The 13906-nt window shown below is 45.1% G+C and overlaps 1 protein-coding gene across 2 annotated transcripts in view; it reads left to right on the top strand.

Annotated features, from left to right (window-relative positions):
* The first annotated feature begins 342 nt into the window (after positions 1-342).
* LOC118002095 (corticosteroid-binding globulin) overlaps positions 343-13906 on the top strand; it is an 18201-nt gene continuing 4637 nt past the window's right edge. Inside the window, exons 1-3 of one of the 2 annotated variants that reach the window (XM_034992382.1) lie at positions 343-614; positions 6146-6777; positions 12407-12677. In XM_034992382.1, the coding sequence (XP_034848273.1) occupies positions 6165-6777; positions 12407-12677 (884 nt within the window). In that variant the 5' untranslated portion in view covers positions 343-614; positions 6146-6164. Of the gene's footprint in view, positions 615-5978; positions 6778-12406; positions 12678-13906 lie in introns of those variants that run through there. The other variant, XM_034992383.1, reaches the window with a different exon arrangement.

Raw genomic sequence — 13906 nt, forward strand, 5'->3', positions numbered from 1 at the left:
TAGACTTTCGAGTAGAACGGTCTTGGATTTGAATCTCAAGGGAAGCTCACCTAAGCCCCATGTGACTCAGTTTCCTTATCTAAACAAAAGTGATAAGCATAGCATCTAATTCGTAATGTCTTTGGAAGATTACATGAGATAATCCGTGGGAAGCACTTGGCTGCTTTTCTTCCACGTCTCTTTCCTACCAGACATTAGACTCATCCCCAGCCCGAGCTTAGCACCTGGTTCTTCACAGGTGCCATGCCACTGGGCCAACTAAGGGCACCTGTGGCTTCCGTGACAGGGGCCTCCTGGCAAACACAAGCACTGATGCAACTCCAGCCTCATTTTGCTATTAAAAAGAAAACTTCAGGGAACTGAAAGCAGAAGAGTGCTAACTTGCCGCACTGCTGTGTTTGTTCAAATATCCTGGAAAAGAAGCCTATTGGTTAATGTCCGGGGGGAGGGGACAACCGAATGGTGAAGTCCACTGGCCCCCCTCTAACCATTAACCAGCAGGGAAGCTGGCCAACAAGATTTAGCGGTGGTGCCCCGTGGGCTTACTGTACACATACCAGGACCCAGGACAGCCGGGCTGAGCCGGTGCTGGCAGTCTGAGCCCTCTGCAGACCGTGAGTAGCAACTGATCACTGTCCATCCCTCCTGCTCCTACCCAGCCGCTGAAATGAAGCCATGCGCATCTTGCTTATTGAATTTGTTAAAGGGCATTGAGCATTACAGTAGCCAGCAGTGATCTGGAGCTGGGTAGATGAGCAGTGATATGGGGAGGGTTTTGCAGTCTGTGGGTCACCCATGTGGGTTTGATCTGCCCCGGCCTCCAGCCTTGCAGGGGTTGACACTGAGCCAAGAGCCATTCCCATCCATCACTGCACCAAGGCTCTTAAGCCCAGCCGAGTAACACAAGAGAGTCTGACAGCAGGGCTGAATGGGTACAAGGCAAGGCCCCTGCTGGGGGATGCAGGCAGGGACAGCTGTGCCCCTTGGCACAGTGGACTGTGCGTGCCCTAGGTTCGCACACACCTACCTCCTTGCTCACCCACCTGGGGCGAGGATACTGCAGATGCAACAGGACTCCCTGCATGACACCATGTGTTCTAAGGCTTAAATGCAGAGGGCCCGAGACACTACCTGGCCCATGGGGGCATTCATGAAAATAATGAATGCGGTGGGCGTTTACTTTGAGCCTCACTTCAAAAATGAGAGACAAGGAGGGCATACATGAAATGAAATTCATGAAGAATATCGACACTGCATTGTAGCATTGCTGGGTACTTTTTGGAGACCTATTTTCCTCCTATCGCTCTGCTTTCTATAGAGAAAGGCAGAACGGCATGGCACCAGCTCTGAGGCCAGGCTGCAGGGCTTAGAATCTCAGCTCTGAACAGGTTACTCTGCCTCCCTGGGCCTCAATTTTCTCATCTATAAAGCGGGCCCAGGATGACCCGCTGCGCGAGGCCACATGGGAAAGCACTCATAACTGCTGTGACTGATGTTCGCGACAATCTCGGGAGGTGGATAGAGTTTTCATCCCTATCTTGGGGGCTTAACACAGAAAGGGATGAGGTGTGAAATCCCAGAGACAACAGGAAGAGGAGGAGAGACCAGAAGAAGTCGTAAGTGGACAAGCCCACCCCGCTCTGGGCTGCACACGGCACCAGGTCCTTTCCCGAGAGGGCTCCCGACAGGTGTGGAGGGGACAGGGCTAGCCGGGATTTCACTGCAGTGTGACGGGGCCGTGACGGGGAAGCACAGACTAGCGATTGGCATCTGAAGTCGGGGGTGGGCAATCTTGTGGGAACTGAGCCTTTCACCGGGGGCGGGAGGGTTGACACTTCCTCCAGGTGGACAGTGTCAGAACTGAGTTACGTTGTAGGATTGTAGTTCATTGCAGAATTGAGTTACATTCTCCACCAGCTGGTGGTGAATTGCTTGGTGTGTGGGAAACCCACGTCTCTGGCGTCAGAGTGAAGCGTGGCAATCGTGTGTGAGGAAAGGTGAAACACAGGAGTGTTTTCCGTATTTATACAACCACCTTTTATTTATCCATCCATCCACTGATGGACATTTGGGTTGTTTCCGGTTTTTTGGCTATTGTGAACAATGTGGTCATGAACATTGGAATGTACAAATAACTGCTTGAGTCCCTGTTTCCAATTCTTCTGTGTATTTACTCAGAAGAAGAATCGCTGGATCATATGGTAATTCTATATTTAATTTTTTGAGGAGATGCCATTCCCTTTTTTTCCACATAGCTGCACCGTTCCCACCAGCAAGGTAGTTTCCAGCCCTTCCACATCTGTGCCAACACCTGTTTTCTGTTTTGCTGTTTGTAGTTTGGTTTGGTTTGGTTTTTGAGACAGCCACGCAAATGGGTATGAATTGTATCTCATTGCGGTTTTTTTTTTTAAACATATATTGTATTATTTGTTTCAGAGGTACAGATCTGTGATTCAACAGTCTTGCACAATTCACAGCGCTCACCATAGCACATACCCTCCCCAGTGTCTATCACCCAGTCACCCCATCCCTCCCACCCCCCACCACTCCAGCAACCCTCAGTTTGTTTCCTGAGATTAAGAATTCCTCATATCAGTGAGGTCATATGATACGTGTCTTTCTCTAATTGACTTATTTCGCTCAGCATAACACCCTCCAGTTCCATCCACGTCGGTGCAAATGGCTAAAATTAACAAGTCAGGAAACGACAGATGTTGGCGGGGATGCAGAGAAAGGGGAACCGTCCTACACTGTTGGTGGGAATGCAAGCTGGTGCAGCCACTCTGGAAAACAATATGGAAGTTCCTCAAAAAGTTGAAAATAGAGCTACCATACGATCCAGCAATTGCACTACTGGGTATTTACCCCAAAGATACAAATGTAGGGATCCGAAGGGGTACATGCACCCCGATGTTTATAGCAACAATGTTCACGATAGCCAAACTGTGGAAAGAGCCAAGATGTCCATTGACAGATGAATGGATAAAGAAGATGTGGTATATATATACAATGGAACATTATGCAGCCATCGAAAGGAATGAGATCTTTTGATTTGAGTTTCCCTGATGACTCTAATGTGAGCATCTTTTCATGTGCCTGTTGGCTATCTGTGTATCTTCTTTTGAAGAAATGTCTACTCAACATCTTTGCCCATTCTTTGAGTTGGATTTTTTTTATTTTTTTATACTTGAGTTTTATGTAATCTGGATATTAATCCTTTATCAGATATGGGATTTGCAAATATTATCTCCCATCTTGTGGGTTACCTCTATTCTATTGACAGCGTCCTTTAGTGATCAAGAGTTCTTAATTTTAAAGAATCCAATGTGTCTAATTTTCTTTTGTTTGTACCTTTAATGTCGTGTCCAAGAAATCATTCTTTTTGATGCTATTATAAATAGCATAACTGTTAATTTACTTTTCAGTTTGTTCATTGTTAGTATATGGAAACAGAACCGATGTGGGTGTGGGTGTGTGTGTGTGCTGGTTTTGTAGCCTGCTACTTTGCTTAATTCATTTCTTAGTTCCAGCAGGGTTTTTATGGAATCTTTAGGGTTTTCTACATGTGGCTGTGATGTTGATCAGGTTGCCTATGGACAGAGGTAATTTTACTCCTTCCTTTCGAATTTAGATGCCTTTTATTTCCTTTTCTTGCCTAATTTCTCTAGCTAGGACGGCCAGTGCTGTGTTAAATAGAAGAGGCAAAAGTAAGCATCCTGCCTTGTTCTGAATCTTAGATGAAAAGCTTTCAATTTTTCACCATTACATCAGCTGTGGGCTTTTCACATATTTTTTTTATATTGAAGTAGTTTCCTTTTAGTCTTAGTTTGTTGAGTGTTTTTATCTTGAAAAGCTGTGTTGAATTATGCCAAATGCCTTTTCTGCATCAAGTGTGATGATCATGGTCTTTTTTTCCTTCATCCTGTTAATGTAGTATAGCACGTTGCTTGAGTTTTTTATGTACAACCATCCTTGCATTCCAGAAATAAACCCCACTTGGTCATGCTGTATAATCATGCTTTTAATATGCTGATGAATTCTATTTGCTAGTATTTTGTTGAGGATTTTTGCATCAATGTTCATAAGCAATATTCATCTGTACGTTTCTGTCCTTATAATATCTTTGTCTGGCTTTGGTGTCAGGGCAATGAATGAGTTAGGAAGTGTTCCCTCCACTTTGGTTTTTTTGGAAGGAAGATTCGTGTGAATTCTTTAATGTTGGTAGAGTTCAATGGTAAAGCCATTTGGTCCAGGCCTTTCTTTGTTGGGTTTTCAATTACTGATTCAATTTTCTTACTACATACAGGTCTATTCAGATTTTCCATTTCTTGTGATTCAGTCTTGGTATGTTTTGCGTTTCCAGAATTTTTTTTTTCATTTTATCTAGGCTATCCAGTTTGTTGGTGTGTAATTTTTTTCATAATATTTTCTTATACTTATTTTTTTAATTAATTTATTTTTATTTTAGAGAGGGGGGAGGGGGAAACAGAGAGATAGAATCTCAAGCAGACTCCCCACTGAGCACAGAGCCTAATGTGGGGCTCAGTCCCAGGACCCTGAGATCAAAACCTGAACCAAACTCAAGAGTCAGACATTTAACTGACTGAGCCACCCAAGCGCCTCTCTTATAATTCTTTTTATTTCTGTAGAATTGGCAGTAAAGTCCCCATTTTCATTTCTGATTTTAGTAATTTGAGACTTCTCTTTTTTCTTACTCAGTTTAGCTAAAGGTTTGTCAATTTTGTTCATCTTTTTGAAGACCATATTATATTAATTATATATCATTATACTATATTATACTATATCAATTAGATATATTATATTTCGGTTTCATTGATTTTCTCTGTTTTTCTATTCTCTATTTTATATATCTGTGCTCTAATCTTTATTGTTTCCTTCCTTCTGCTACCCCACTCTCTTTTGATGACTATTTATATGGAATATCTTTTCCCATCCTTCCACTTTCATATTGATGTCTTTGGATCTAAAATGTGTCACTTGTAGTCAGTGTATAGTTGGATCATTTTTTAAATCCATTCTGCCAATCTCTGTCTTTTGATTGGGGAATTTTATCCATTTACATTTAAAGTAATTGCTAATAAAGAAGGACTTCTGCCATTTCCTATTTGTTTTCTATATGCCTTATAGGTTTTTTTCGTCCCTCATTTCCTGCATTACTATCTTCTTTTATGTTCAGTAGATTTTTTTTTGTAGTGAAACATTTTAATTCCCTTCTTGCTTCCTTTTGCACATACTCTATAACTATTTTCTTTCTGGTTACCATGGAAATTACATTTAACATCCTAAAGTTATAACACTCTCATTCAAATTTATTCCAGCTTAAGTTCAATAGCATTCAAAAGCCCTGCACCTATGTAGCTCTGTCCCCACATTCTTTCAGTTATTTAAGTCACAAATTCATTGTGTATCCAAAAACAGAGACTAATAATTGCTTTTCATGGATTAGTCTTTCAAATCATATCAGAAATAGAAAGTGGAGTTACCAAGCAAGATTACAATAATACGAGTTTTTCTAATGGCTCATATATTTACCTTTACCGGAGATTTTTATTTCTTCATATAGATTGTATTTACTCTCTAGTGTCCTTTCATTTCAGCCAGAAAGACTCCCTTTAGCATCTCTTGCAGGGGAGGCCTAGTGGTAATAAACTCCCTCTGCTTTTGCTTATCTGGGAATGTCTAGGATCTCTCCCTCATTTTTCAAGGATGGTTTTGCCAGATCCAGGATTCCTGGTTGACAGTTTTTTTCTTTCAGTTCTTTGAGTCTATCAACTGGTTGGATATTTAACCTTTCTGGGCCCCCATTTCTGCCTACCTCAAATCATAATAATAATACCTACTTTATTAGTTTGTTGGTGAGGATTAGATGAGAAAATATAGGCAAAACACATAGGTCAGTATTGGGCATCTGTTAGGTACTTGATAAATCATAGCAGGGATAATCATACTTTCAGATGAGGAATTTGAGGCCCAGAGTCCTGACTTGTCCCAGTCACAGAGCCAATGTGGAGGAAGGAACTGAGGCTTGAATGGGGTCCTCCATGGGGTCTTCTGCCTACCATTTCACCATGCCCCACTGCCTTGGAGGCCCTACATTATCTAATGAGAATTCCTGATTTTGCAGGTCCCGACCATCCTGGACAATGCTGCTTGCCCTAGGCACCTATTTCCTCTGGCTTTTCACCAGTGACCTCTGGGCCGTTCAGGCTAAGGACCCAGATACTGACGTGAGCACAAGGAGCCTTCACCGGGACTTGGCTCCAAAGAACACTGACTTTGCCTTTACCCTGTATAGGCATCTAGTGGCTTCAGCTCCTGGCAAGGATGTCTTCATCTCCCCTGTGAGCATCTCCATGGCCTTAGCTATATTGTCTCTGGGTGCCTGTGGCCACACACGGGTCCAGCTTCTCCAAGGCCTGGGCTTCAACCTCACCAAGATGCCTGAAGCTGAGATCCACCAGGGCTTTCGGCACCTCCACCACCTCTTCAAGAAGGAGTCAGAAACCATGTTGGAAATGGCTATGGGTAATGCCTTGTTCCTTGACCGCAGCCTGGAGCTTCTGGAGTCATTCTCAGCAGACACCAAGCACTATTATGAGTTGGAGGCCTTGGCTACAGATTTCAAGGATGGGGCTGGAGCCAGCAGACAAATCAATGAGTATATCAAAAATAAGACACAAGGGAAAATTGTGGACTTTCTATCAAAGCTGGATAGTTCAGCCATGCTCATCCTGGTCAACTACATCTTCTTCAAAGGTACCCCCCTACACCCCATTACCAAGAATAGCAAGAGCCATCAAAATCCAGGGTGCATTCTTGGGCAAAGGCTTTGATGTTACAAAGCACATTTTCATCTGTGAATCTCCATCTTCACCATAATCCTACTAGGAAGGTAGACTACATCATCTTACAAGTGATCAAAATGACACCCCAAAGAATTGAGCAACTTGCCCAGGCTCTTGTAGGTTCTTTTGAGGCTCAAACATGTAATCATGAACAGATTGGCTGCCTCATGGTCTACAAATATTGGCCAAGTGCTGGCTGTGATTCAGACACTAGGCCAGGAGCTGGAAGCACAGCCTAGAACCAGATAGACACAGCCCTGCCCCCCAGGAACTCCCCCCAGATGGCCCTATGCCACACACTTCCCCAGCACTCACAGCCAGCTCTGACCAAGTCCCATCTTAGTCAAACTTCGGCCTGTCCTCACCAATTCAGAGCAGGGTCTTCCAAAGATCTTTTTCATAAAAATCACCATGGCAACTTGTTAAAATTATAGATTCCAGAGCCCATGCCAGACCTACTGAAGCAAAGCTTCTGCAAGAAAGTCCTAGAATTTGTATTTTTAACAAGCACTCCCCCATCATTGTTATGAACAGACAATTTGGAGATACATTGTCCTTGAGAAGAAATCTACACTCCTTAGTTTATAGCACTGGTTCTGTACCCAGGGTTATCTTCACCCCCTTCTAATCTCTGGGACACTTGGCAATGTCTAGAGATATTTTGGGTTGTCACAATTGAGGGTGGGGTGGGGTGTGTTCCTGGCATCTAGTAAGTAGAGGCTAAGGAGGCTGCCAAACAGGACAGCCCCCACAATGATATCTGCTCCAGAATGGCTATCATCCAAGGCTGAGATACCCTGGCCTAGAGTCATCTGCTTCTCTGTCCTTTCCAGCCTCATGTCTCAACATTTTCCCTCCTCCAAGTCCCCAACACACAGCACACTCGCACACACACACACACACACACTCACAATGTCCAACTACACTGAATTCCTTCTAGGTCCTTGAGCATGACTTTCCTCGGGGAAGCCTGAATTAGTTCCCCATGGCTGCTATAACAAATTCACACAAACATGGTGGCTTAAAACAATTCAGATTTATTATCTTACAATTCTGGAGGTTAGAAGTCCAAAATGGGTCACGCTGGGTTAAAGTCAAAGTGTTGGCAGGGTGTATTCTTTCCAGAGGCTCTAAGGGAGAACCAGTTCCTTGCCTTTCCCAGCTTCTGGAAGCCACCTGTGTTCCTTGGCTTGCGGCCCTTTCCTTCTTAAAGCCAGTGATCACATCCCCATGACCTCTCTTCTGACTGCCCCTCCTGTTTTCCTCTTCCACTTTTAAGGAAACTCTTGTGATGACACGGGAACCCACCTGGATAATCCGGAATAATCTCATCTCCAGGTCACTTGTTTAGCAACCTTAATGTCCTCTTGCCATGTAACATAACATATTCACAGGTTCTGTGAATTGGTAAATGGACATATTTAGGGAGCCATTCTGCCTGCCACAAAACCCGTACTCTTTCTGTCCCCTGAGCCCTCCCTCAACTAGTCTGTGTCTAAAACTTCCCACTCTTCAAATCTTGGCTTTAAAGTTACGTCCTCCATGAAGCCTCCCCTGATTGTCTCAGGGAAATCCTTGCTTCTCATATGTACCCGCTACAGTCTTCCCACCTCATTTTAACAACCTTGTAACCCTAGACCAAAGTGGTTCGGTTTCAGTTAAACAGTCATAGTCAAAGAAGTGCAAGTGAAAGAGAAAAAAAAAAAAGAAAGTCATGACATTTAACATGTATCTCTCAGCAACATTAAAGCTCATCCAGATCATAATCTCCAGAAAGAATCCCCACACACCCTTTTTCTTCTCCCCAGCTTCTACTCAGGGCCTCCCATTAGCCAACTGCAACCCCCCCCCAGCTCTTTGTTACCTGGACAGACTTACCATCTTGGTGAGCCCCCCTCCTGCCATCATCCTCTTCACAAGTCTGGGAATCCACCTGGCAGTGGCCTCCCTCCTTGGAGGGTGTGAGGCTGACCAGGCAAAAACAGCATGTTTTCCCTCCACCTTCACTGAGACATAATTGACTTATAACATTGCATGAGTTTAAGATGTACAGGGTAATGATTTGATATATATGTATATTGCAAAATGATTACCAAAATAAGGTGAGTTAACACATAGTTACCTTTGTGTGTGTGTGGTGAGAATTCATTAGCTGTGCTCTCTTAGCGACTTTCAGGGATAGAACACAGTGTTGCTAACTGAAGTTACCATGCTGTACATTAGATCCCCACAACTAATTCATCTTATAACTGAAGTTTGTAACTTTTGACCACTTCACCCATTTCTCCCAACCTCCTGCTCCTGACAAACCATCATTCTACTCTCTGTTTTTATGAGTTCTAGATTTTAGATTCTACATGTAAGTGAGATTGTACAGTATCTGTCTTTCTCTGTCTGACTCATTGCCCTTAGGATAATGCCTTCAAGGTTCATCCATATTGTCCAAATCGCAGGTTTTCCTTCTTGTTTATGGTTGAATAATATTCCATCGTGCTTGCACATGCACATACCACATTTTCTTTATCCATCCATCCATAATTGGACACTCAATTTCCTTCCACATCTTGGTTATTGTTAATAATGGACATAGGAGTACAGTTACCTCTTTGAGACCGTGAGTGCATTTCCTTCTGATATATTGCCAAGAGTGGGATTGTTGGATCATATGGAATTTCTATTTTTAATTTTTTGAGGAACTGCACACATTAAGTTGCCTGCACTAATTTACATTCCCACCAACAGTGCAGGAGGGTCCCTTCTCTCCACATCCTTGCCAACACTTCCTACCTCTTATCTTTTTGATACTAGTCATCACATAGGTGTGAGGTGATAAATTACTGTGGTTTTGATTTCCCTGATGACTAATGATGTTGAGCACCTTTTCATGCACCTGTTGGCCATTTGTGTGTCTTCTTTGAAAAGAAAAAAAAAGTCTGTTCAAGTTCTCAGCCCATTTTTTAATTGAATTACTTGGGGGTTTTTTGCTATTGAGTTATATGAGCTCCTTATGTATTTTGGATATTAACCCAACATTACAGTCTGCCAAATATCTTCTCCCATTCTATAGGTTGCCTTTCATTTTGTTGATTGTGTCTTTTGCTGTGTAGAAGCTTTTGAGTTTGATGTGTCCCTCTTGTTTATTTCTCTTTTTGTTGCTTATGCTTCTGGAGTCACATCCAAAAAATCATCACCAAAGCCAATGTCAAGGAGCTTCTTTTTCCCTATGCTTTCTTCTAGGAGCTTTATGGTTTCAGATCTTACATTTAAGTTTTTAATCCACTTTGAGTTAACTTTTGCAAGTGGTGTAAGGTAAGGGTCCAGTTTCATTCTTTTGTATAAATATCCAGTTTTCTTAACACCATTTATTAAAGAGACTTTTTCCCATTGAGTAGTTTTGGCTCCCTTGTCAAATATTAGTTGACCATATGTACAAGGTTTATTTCTCAACTTTCAGTGCTGCTCCATTGGTCTCTGTGTCTGTTTTTATGCCATACTCTTTTGATTACTATAGCTTTATAATATAGTTTGAAATCGGGACGCATGATGCCTCTAGCTTTGTTCTTTCTCAAGGTTGCTTTGGCTACATTTTTTTTCCATACAAAAGGCAGCATTCTTTACACTTACATGAGAGGGTCAAGGAGTCTGAGAATGTTTGCCCAGAAACGTTTCTGGGTGACAGGGCTGTGTCCTGCCTTATATACAGATTTTCTGGGACACAGAAAAACTAATTGGCAAGCCCCTCTTTAAGCTGGGGATACCCTGTCATATTTCCAGCAGGCCAGCATAATAAATAGCAATGAATGGTGACATAGCTAACATCACTAAGCTTCGGACATGTAAAGTGTCCCTGGCATGTTCCTTCCTTACTTAGTGAACTATCTTAACAGTCTTTCTATTTTTTTGGGGGGGGGGTGGTTTTCTACAGGACTCATCCTTGCTCTCTCCAATTTGCCCCCATAAATTCTTAAGTTTCCCTACCACGAGTTCTCCTGGCCTGAGAATTTTCAAGAAGAAATCCCTTAAAGTAGAGGTTAGATCCCATTCTGTATTTTGTTTTGTGCAAACTGGATATGTTATGTTTGCTTCTAGAAAAGAAATACTCAGGAGAAAGCAAACAGCAAACTTTTAAGGATGAAAAACCTAACACTGAAAAATGGTCACTTTTTTTTTTTTTTTTGCTGTGAATTGGACAAGTTAGCCACAAAACACCGCTGCCTTCAGTCCAGGGGAACCCAGGCCTCCTCTGGAGGATGGTTTGAGAACCTTCCAATGAACTCACCTGCTGTGAGACAGCCAGACTGTGACATCACAGTCATCTGGGATGGAGCAGGCACGGCTTCGGTGTCTCCAGGCTCCGCACCCGCAGCCCTTTCCCTCCATCCTCCCGCCTCTCCCTACTGCCTCCCTTAGGAGCCCTTACGGGAGGTGGGGGAGTTGAGGCTGGCTCAGAACAAGAGTTCTGGCCTCGGGGTCCATAGATGCTGCAGGCAGTGGGGATGGAGAAGGGTCTGCCTGGAGCTCTGTGCCAACCGCCCTCAGGCAGCCTCAGTTGGGAAACAGAGACTTCACAAGGGATCCCAGGCTTAAGGTCAAAACAGCCAAGACACCTGGGGACCCCTGGATGCAAGGTCCTCAGTCACCTTGTGACCTGAGGAGTTAACCTAGAGAATCGGAGGCCCTGGTGAGATCAACCCATGTCTTCAAACATCCAAAATTCTGTCATCTGTGAGAGGACTCGCAGTTGCTTGGAATAAGCCCAGAGGAGCCGAAGAGGCTCAGCAGATGGGCCTCATGATCAGTTAGGCTTTGGCTCTAAGGAACAATATTCCTCCCATGAGAGCTGGCCAGTGGTGAAAGCCTGGTCTGTGAAGGTAGTGAGCTCCCTATCACCAGGCAGGCAAAGAGGCTGGGTGATGTCATCGTGGAGCATGGGGGAAAGATTCAAGTCCAGTTGTGGGTGGGACCATGTGACCTTGAAGGCATCTTCTCATCCTGACTTTGCCTCCAGGAAATGTGGTGTGGCCCTCGGGGCCACACGGGAGGTCAGGAGCCTCCCTCAGGGGAGTGAACACAATCCACTGGGCAGCCATGCCGCCTGCTAGACTTCTGTGGCCAGAAGTCAAGACGTGGGCATGGAATGGGTTGTCCGTTTCTCCAAACCTCCCCCACCCTGATCTTGAATTTGCAGCCCAAGTTCCATTCAGCACCATTTCCAGAGCCCTCCTGTCCAGGGGGTAAGGCAAAGTCTGGTTCACTGAATTCTACCCCCAAATCCAAGGGCATTCTCCTTTGTCTCCCTCCTTCTGTTTTAGAGGCTCAGAAACTGAGTTAATCCTCAATCCAGTTCAAGAAGTGGAAGACAGAACAGGCTTTAAACTGCTGGGCATTTCACAACTTCCCAGAGAATTCTAGCCACTCTGCGGGGACCTTCCAGGGAGCAGCCACCATGACACCTGCTTAGCGCTCTGCTGCCCCCAAACTGTGTTTTCCTCCGGCTCTCACAGGCCTGTCTCCCGCCTCCCCCTTCCCTCCCTTCCCAGGCACATGGGAACACCCCTTCAACCCCGAGAGCACCAGGGAGGAGAACTTCTACGTGAACAAGACCACCGTGGTAAGAGTGCCCATGATGTTCCAGTCGAGCACTATCAAGTACCTTCACGACCGGGTGCTCCCCTGCCAGGTGGTCCAGCTGGAGTACATAGGCAACGGGACCATCTTCTTCGTGCTCCCAGATGAGGGGAAGATGGACACGGTCATCGCCGCGCTGAGCCGGGACACTATTCAGAGGTGGTCTGAGTCCATGATCACGGGGTAAGTCCTTGTCCTTCTCCCCCTACACTCACGCTGCAGGGCTCATTGTTTTCTTCTGCTGGGTCCCCAAAGGCCTGAGGCTCTCTGACCAAGAAGTCAGCCCTGTTTATCTCTGTCCACTGACACTGAGATACTTTAGGGCATTCCACAAAACGAGGTCCGTTTGTGCCTCGGAAACAGCACAAAACCTATGAATGGTTCTTAAGTCACTCAGGGATGTAGCTCTTCTTCAAGCAATCAGTCCATCAGTAAATAAGTAAGGAAGGAAAAACATAAGTAGGTAATAAGTGAGTAAGGGAAAGAGAGTGAGCGGTGTGTATGCAGATGACCTGGAGGTCGGGAGGAGAACCAGCCCATGAATGCCTGACCTCAGGCCCACGCCGGGGGCGGGCTCCGAGAGCACATGCAGGGAGGACGGGCTGAGCATGTGAGCTAGGCATGAATGATGAATGAATGAATGATGGAACTCATTGCTCCCAGGCACCTCTGAGCTAGACAGCAATCAAAACTATGGTCAAGCACGTGCGCAGCCCCAGCCTGCACCGTGGGGGGAGGGGGGGAGATGTTCATGAACGTGATCCTCACTCTTGTGAGATTGAAGTGCTGTCTGTGCCCAAGCAATCAGAGCAGTGCCATCAGGGTGGGGCCTGGTGGTGGGTGGGGTGGTGCAGACCCAAAGGGCAGAGAGGACGCAGGAGGGGATGCAGGAGGGGAAGTGGGCGCTTGGATCCGGAGTGGCTCAAGAAGGTTTCCGGAGCAGGTGCCATTTCTTTCCTCCCTCTTTCCTTCCCTCCTTCCTTACCTCCCTCCTTCCTTCCTTCCTTCCCTCCTTCCTTCATTCCTTCCTTCCTTCTTCCCTCCTTCCTTCTTTCCCTCCCTCCTTCCTTCCTTCCCTCCTTCCTTCCTTCTTTCCCCCTTCCTTCTTTCCCTCCTTCTCTCCTTCCTTCTTTCCCTCCTTCCTTCCTTCCTTTCTTCTTTCCTCCTTCCCTCCTTCCTTTCTTCTTTCCTCCTTCCCTCCTTCCTTCTTTCCCTCCTTCCTTCCTTCCTTCCTTCCTTCCTCCTTCCTCCTTCCTTCCCTTCCTTCCTTCCTCCCACCTCCCTTCCCCTCCTCCCTCCCCCTTCCTTCATTCCTTCCTTCCCTCCTTCCTTCCTCTCCCTTCCCTCCCTCCCTCCTTCCTTCCTTCCTTCCTTCCTTCCTTCCTTCCTTCCTTCCTTCCTTCCTTCCTTCC

This window comes from Mirounga leonina, unplaced genomic scaffold (genome assembly GCF_011800145.1).
Source record: "Mirounga leonina isolate KUSES-001 unplaced genomic scaffold, KU_Mleo_1.0 Mir_82, whole genome shotgun sequence".
In the NCBI taxonomy this organism is placed as follows: Eukaryota; Metazoa; Chordata; class Mammalia; order Carnivora; family Phocidae; genus Mirounga; species Mirounga leonina.